At 42.7% G+C, this 7,431-nt stretch overlaps 1 protein-coding gene across 1 annotated transcript; it reads left to right on the top strand.

The window, feature by feature from the left end:
* The first annotated feature begins 281 nt into the window (after nt 1-281).
* Nucleotides 282-2,324, top strand: LOC149469648 (E3 ubiquitin/ISG15 ligase TRIM25-like). The gene has a single exon (XM_089668874.1). The coding sequence runs from the start codon at nt 568-570 to the stop codon at nt 2,128-2,130; it is 1,563 nt and encodes a 520-aa protein (XP_089525000.1). The 5' UTR covers nt 282-567; the 3' UTR covers nt 2,131-2,324.
* The last annotated feature ends 5,107 nt before the right edge of the window (nt 2,325-7,431 follow it).

Raw genomic sequence — 7,431 nt, 5'->3', positions numbered from 1 at the left:
TATGTGATCGGACAGGAGGAGGGGAGGGGAGGATCAGGCATAGCAGCTGCAGTGACTGTACTGTTGAAGATGCAGAGATCAGAAGGATCAACACAGTGGCTAAATGGTTAGCACTAAATGTGGTGTTTAGGCACATCAAGTGTACATTTTTTCTAGTGTTTTGGGGAAAAACTCCTATAAATGCAAATGCGCTAATTGAGTGTACACTATGCTCCATTGGAGCGTTTTTATGTTGGTTTTTTTCTGGCGTTTTTTCTGTTGCCTAGTGTGCATGGACCCTTAAAAATGCGACTTGGGGCACCAGGTTGAGTTGATTAATCACTCAGGTTTTAATGGCTGCCTGTGTCCCCTCCGTGGGCTACTTTGCTTTAATGTCACTCCTCTGAAGAGCAATATACATGCCCAGAGTTACTCTACAAAAATGAAACTGTTGAACTGCTAGTTAACAGGAACTCACAGTGCTAAGCCAGGAATCGAAACTTCCCAGCCTGTGTACACTCAGCTCGAAGGTCAAATACAAGCTGTTATCTTTAGTTTACTTTCATTTCTACTTCCTTCCCTTCAGCAATGGCGGTTGCTGATCTGAGAGACGAGCTGAACTGCTCCATCTGCCTGAATGTGTACGAAGACCCTGTCATGCTGAGATGTGGACACAACTTCTGTTCCACCTGTATAGGAACTGTACTGACAGCACAAGAAGGACCTGGAGGTTATTCCTGTCCTGAATGCAGGATGAAGTTTGTGGAGCGACCTGCACTACAGAGAAATATCGCTTTAAGGAACATTGCAGAGCGTTTCCAGTCCACTCATCCTGAGGAGGAACTTGGTGGAATCTTGTGTACTTACTGCATTAATTCTTCAGCACCCGCTGTCAAGACTTGTGTCCATTGTGAGGCTTTTCTGTGTGAGGGTCATGTCAAAGTGCACAATAAATCATCGGAACATGTGCTAATCGAACCCACCACTTGCTTGGAGAGCAGAAAATGTTCCAAACACAAGAAGATCTTGGAGTATTATTGCTGTGAGGACTCTGTCTGTATCTGTGTATCCTGCAGGTTGGATGGACTACATAAGGGGCACCAGGTTGAGTTGATTAATGATGCCTTTGTGAAAAAGAGAGAAAAATTGATGAATGTTCTTAAGGAGTTGTCTTCACAGAAAGAGGAGGCCACAAGTAGGGTCCAGACTCTTCTGGGTCACAAGGACAAAGTGAAGAGGAAAGCAGCTACTTTTAAAAAGACAGTCACTGACTTGTTCAGGGACATCCATAAAAAGTTGGCTGCTCTTGAGAACCGGATCCTCAGTGAGGTTCACAGGCAAGAAGAGGAAGCTTCAAACTCCGTAACTGACCTCATCCAGCATCTGGAAGCAAAAATAGATGAATTCTCCAATAAGACAATAATGGCTGAGAAGATGTACAATGCAACAGACCCGATAAGTGTTTTAAAGAACAATGGGGCAACTAAAGAGAGTTATGGAGACTTGAAGGGAACAGCAAGGAAGGGGAATGAAGTCAAAGATCTCCATGAAGGACCAACTTTCAAAATATTGCAGAAGGGTTTGTTTCAAATTGTAAATCAAGCGAGGCTGGATACATTGCAGGCCGATGCAGACATCATACTAGACGTAAATACAGCTGGGAATAGCGTGCATGTTTCTGAAGACCTAAAAACTGTCACTTTAGCAGGAATAAACAGTAATTACCCAATGACACCAATGAGATTCAGTAATAATCAGGTTTTAAGTAAAACTAGTTTTTCATCAGGAAAACATTACTGGGAGGTGCAGACCAGTAAAACAGGTAACTGGAGGATAGGGGTGGCTTACGCAAGTATAGACACCAAAGGACAACAGAGTGCCATTGGACATAACAGGAAGTCCTGGTGCCTGAGAAGGTTTAATAACAAGTATTCTGTTATGCATGATGAGAATGAGATTAATTTTATGCAATCCTTTTCTAGCCAAAGTTTTGGGGTGTATTTGGATTATGAGGATGGCCGGCTATCCTTCTATGAGCTTTGTGATCCTGTCAGACACCTAAACACTTTTCGCACCACTTTCACTGAACCCCTTCATGCTGCATTTCTAGTAACGAATGGTGTTGTCAGAATCATAAATGTGGCATATTGAAAACTATCTAAGGAATAATTTCCAAAATTTACTTTGGTAGGTTTACTGAAATTTTCAAGGGGGAAAATGTAAGGCAATTGCCAATAAGGGATGAGTTTGGGTTTGGTCCAAATTTCGAAAGAAGCTGTCAGTGCAGACCCAACCAGCTGTGGCCAGGACATACCCCACCCTACAGCATGGTCACAAAGGCCTAACCAGGGGTGGACTGACAACTCATGGGGCCCCCGGGCAATAGGGGATCATGGGGCCCCTGTGTCCTTGCCCAAACTCAAAAAAGCCTATGAAAAAGGTACCAGGGGCATCTCATGGGGCCCCCTACTGACCCCGGGCCCTTGGGCAGTGCCCGAGTTTCCAGATGGTCAGTCTACCCCTGGGCCTAACATTGACATTGACCATTGACCTAATCAGAGGCGGACTGACCATTCAAGCACTCGGGCACTGCCCAAGGGCCCGGCCTCAGTAGGGGGCCCCATGAGATGCCCCTGGTACCTTTTTCATAGGCTTTTTTGAGTGTGGGCAAGGACACAGGGGCTCCATGATCCCCTATTGCCCAGGGGCCCCATGAGTTGTCAGTCCACCCCTGGACCTAATATGGCTGTAATGGCATTTCTCTTGAGCTTTTCAGGCACTTTTTGTAACACAAAAACGCTTCAAAAAACTCCTCAGTGTGAAAGTAAGCTTAGGGACAAGGGCGGACTGACCATTTGGAAACTCGGGCACTGCCAGAGGGCCCGGGGTCAGTAGGGGGCCCCATGAGATGCCCCTGGTACCTTTTTCATAGGCTTTTTTTGAGTTTGGGCAAGGACACAGGGGCCCCATGATCCCCTATTGCCCGGGGGCCCCATGAGTTGTCAGTCCGCCCCTGCTTAGGGACAATGGTCACCAGAACAAAGAGAGACTGTAAATCTTCTCAGCGGGGACACAGATGGCAAAAACATATACACCTACACAGGAGCGGACTGACAACTCATGGGGCCCCTGTGTCCTCGCCCACTCTCAATCCACACCCAAAAAAGCCTATGAAAGGTACCAGGGGCATCTGATGGGGCCCCCTACTGACCCCGGGCCCTCTGGCAGTGCCCGAGTTCCCAAATGGTCAGTCCGCTCCTGCACCTACATTTTAAATCTCTGATATTCTTTTTTTTTTATATGTTCTTGTATATAGATATAATAATAGCAAACACAGACACATAAAAAAAACAAAAAAAAAACAAAAACTGAAATGCACATGCGATAAAAAGTGTTGTCATCCGTTAACATGCATCGCATTAAGGCAACTCATCGAAATCTGTGGGCTTCCAATGCACCAAAATGTCCCAGGAATTGGACACAAAATTTTTACTGAAACCCACTACGGCGCTTTGTCGTGCTTGGCAACGTACTGCATGGACATAAAAAAGGGTTAAAGAATCCTATAGACTAGAGAAATTAAATTGCATATAACAGGATTGATTCACTTTACTTTGTGGAGAATACAAATTTGGTACTGGAAATCTTCCATAGTATAGTATAAAATAATAAGTAATATTGATGTTGAATTTTGAAAATGTTAAATTGAGACCAAAATTCAAATCCATATTTGGGTCCTTTCACACGGGCGTTCTGTTTTTTTTTTTCATCAGTTCAGTCACGTTTTTTCAAAGAAGAAACAGATGAGTTTACATCCATTTTTTTCATCTATTTTCATCCGTTTATATCTGTTTTAAATCCTTTTAGATCTCTTTACATCCTTTTTTCATTCGTTTACATCCATTTTTGATTTGCTGACATCCGTTTTTCGTCCTTTCCTTTTTTTTTGTGGAAGAAAAATAGGGTTTTCTTCCATTCAAAAAAATGGATGTTAACGGATACAGACATTAACCACTTCCCGTCTGGCCGTTGTATATAAACGGCCGGACAGTGGCAATGCAGGGTCGGGTTGCCATCTTCCAAAATTCAAATGTCGAAAATTCGAATTCCGAATGTCGAATTTTGAAATAATGAATACATGAAACGAATCCTGAAAATAAATATGACAAAATTATTAACCACTTCCCGTCCGGCCACTGTATATAAACAGCCGGACGGTGGCAGTGCAGGGGCGGGTTGCCGTTCACAAACGGTGCCCGCCATTTTGGAATGTGCGCACTCCCTGGGAGTGCACGGCACTGTGATCCGTTGCCTGCTGTGTCCTCCTGTGTGTGAGGTCCCGATCATGTGATCACTGATTGGCCAATCAGTGATCACATGAATAGGTGTAAGCAAGATGTCACTTCTGACATCATTGCTTACTACGTGTGAAATCTGTGAATGATCACAGAGACCACATGGTACCGGGCTATTCACAACAGCCTTGTACCATGTGACAAGCTGTGACCAATCACAGCTCACACAGTATTTCTCAATGGCTGGAAGAATGCAGTCAGACAGAAGGAGAAATTATTGCTTTTACAGGCTTTATGGGTGTAAAAGCAATCAGTGAAAAAAAAAAAAAATAAAATCTTCATCACCCCCACAAGTAGTACAGTGTCACCATGGTGACACTGTACTGCTAGGGTGGCAGTATGTAAAAAAAACAAAAAAAACATAAATAATCATATAAAAAATAAAATAAAAATGTAAACATTTAAAAAAAAATTATAATATTTGGTTATAAACTAATTTGGGTTATTTTGTTTTAACTAAAAAGATAACTGAATAAATTTTGGCCAATATTTATGAAGAAAGATTATTTGCAAAATTTTATAAGAAAAACACTTTTTTTCAAAATTTTTGGACTTTTTCATTTATATAGCAAAAAAATTTAAATCCCAGTGGTGAATAAATACCGGCAAAATAAAGTTTTATCTGTCTCAAAAAAATGCTAAAAAATTCATATGGGTACAGTGTTGCATGACTGCGCAATTGCCATTCAAAGTGTGACAGCGCTGAAAGCTGAAAATTGGCCTGGACAGGAAGGAGGTGAAAGTATCCGGACTTGAAGTAGTTAATGGATGTAAATGGATGATCATCCGTTTACATCTGCTAGTCCATAGAAATACATGGATGTCCGTTTTTCATCCATAAATGATCAGGTGAAAAATGGACATAGGAACGCCCGTGTGAAAGAGGCCTTTCAGAGTTATTTTCGACAGTTCCTAAAAGTTTTCTGGGAGAAAGGCACCAATGTTTGCCCTAAAGAATATATCTGCTTCCAATGTTGCCTGAGCACTTTTAGGTTGACTGCCAGCAGCGCCATATATGACACACAGGGCTTTCTATTCATTTCTGTGATGTGCCTTAGAGGTCCACATTAAACCTGAAGTTTAGTTAAAAAACATTTTTTCTCTACAGCTTTAGTTACATTACGTAACTGTAAAGAAGTATGTCTCGCAATGTGCAGGCCGCTTAATTCTGTAGAAATCTTCACTGCAGAGGTGTCTTGTCCTCTTCCTGCTGCTGAACTTCACTTCAGGGCTTCTTTGTCCTCTTCCTGCTGCTGAACTTCCCCACAGGGCTGCCCTGTCCTCTTTCTGCTGCTGAACTCACTGCAGGGCTGCCTTGTCCTCTTCCTGCTGCTGAGCTTCAGTGCAGGGCTTCTTTGTCCTCTTCCTGCTGCTGAAATTCCCCACAGGGCTGCCCTGTCCTCTTTCTGCTGCTGAACTCACTGCAGGGATGCCCTGTCCTCTTCCTGCTGCTGAGCTTCAGTTCAGGGCTTCTTTGTCCTCTTCCTGCTGCTGAACTTCACCACAGGGCTGCCCTGTCCTCTTTCTACTGATGAACTTCACCACAGGGTTGTCCTGTCCTCTTCCTGCTGCTGAACTCACTGCAGGGCTGTCCTGTCCTCCTACTGCTGCTGAACTTCACTGCAAAGCTGCCCTGTCCTCTTCCTTCTGCTGGGGCAGGGAACTGAAATTACACACTGCAGAGCTCAGTGAGGAGAGCTGAGAGCTGATTGGAGGGAAGAGACACACCCTCCTGCACACAGCTCACAGGAACAGAGCTGAGGCTGTCAATCTGCAGGAGGTTCCTCCCCTGTCACCTATTTTCTCTTGGTGTCAGAAAAACTTGTCAGAAGTGCTGTTATCAGAGGAAGGAGGCAGCAGACAGAAATGACACTTAGTGCTCTCAATTGAGAGACATTAGAGAGGGATATGCTTTGTTCCTATTTCATGTCTGAGGATTAGAAATGCTTTAAAATAACAAATTAATGCATATAAAAGGTAATAATGCATGCCATATTTAATTTACATATATCATTTTAAGGACAAACAAGTCTTTTTGGTGTCTATTGTCTTGCAAGAATGATTAAAATTTTTTTATGTGAGCCATAAAAAATAATTGTAACAAAACTATAAATGCATTTTTATTCTACTTTGATTATATTTAAAAAAATAATTGTTACAGTAGATAAAATATATACATTTTATTATATTTATTTCAGGTACTTATATAGCGCTGTCAATTTACGCAGCACTTTACATGTATATTGTACTTTCACATCAGTCCCCGCCCCCGAGGAGCGTACAATCTAAGGTCCCTAACTCACATTCATACATACACATACTAGGGACAATTTAGACAGGAGCCAATTCACCTACCAGCATGTCTTTGGAGTGTGGGAGGAAACCGGAGTACCCAGAGGAAACCCACGCAGGCACAGGGAGAACATGCAAACTCCAGGCAGGTGGTGCCGTGGTTGGGATTTGAACCAATGACCTGAGCAGGGGCGGACTGACCATTTGGAAACTCGGGCACTGCCCGAGGGCCCGGGGTCAGTAGGGGGCCCCATGAGATGCCCCTGGTACCTTTTCATAGGATTTTTTGAGTTTGGGCAAGGACACAGGGGCCCCATGATCCCTTTTTGCCCGGGGGCCCCATGAGTTGTCAGTCCGCCCCTGGACCTGAGTACTGCGAGGTGGAAGTGCTAACTATTTAGTCACTGTGCTGCCCCATATAGTTTAAAATCGCACTAAAATTGTAATTCTGGTACAAATGAATAAAGGATTTATTTTCCTTTTTGTGCATTCTTTATTGTCACACTAAAAAAATGAAGAAAAGCAAAAAAAAAAAAAGTTTCAATATTATTGAATGGTAAAATAGAAAAAATAATCAGCAGGAAATCATAGCTAATGGGAGAAGGGGAGGAAGGAGTTAGTTAGAAGTGATTGGTGTAAACTAGGAGTTAATAAGACAAAAATATTATTTCACTTTTTTTTCTTGTTTTTTTTTTTACTAGTCAGGTTGCTTTAACTGACTTCATCTGCAGATGGAAGCTCATCCCTTTGAACTGCAGATGAATGAAACAGTAAACACAAAAGTGACAATTCTACAATTCAAGTC

This window comes from Staurois parvus, unplaced genomic scaffold (assembly GCF_062004578.1).
Source record: "Staurois parvus isolate SC_StPar_1 unplaced genomic scaffold, SC_StPar_1.0 ptg000065l, whole genome shotgun sequence".
Taxonomy (NCBI): Eukaryota; Metazoa; Chordata; class Amphibia; order Anura; family Ranidae; genus Staurois; species Staurois parvus.
Note: the sequence above shows the minus strand (reverse complement) of the source record. Positions and strands in the feature narration are given on the sequence as shown.

What these genes read in the sequence shown, in the direction of transcription:
- LOC149469648 (XM_089668874.1), top strand. Translation starts at nt 568, where the DNA reads ATGGCGGTTGCTGATCTGAGAGACGAGCTGAACTGCTCCATCTGCCTG.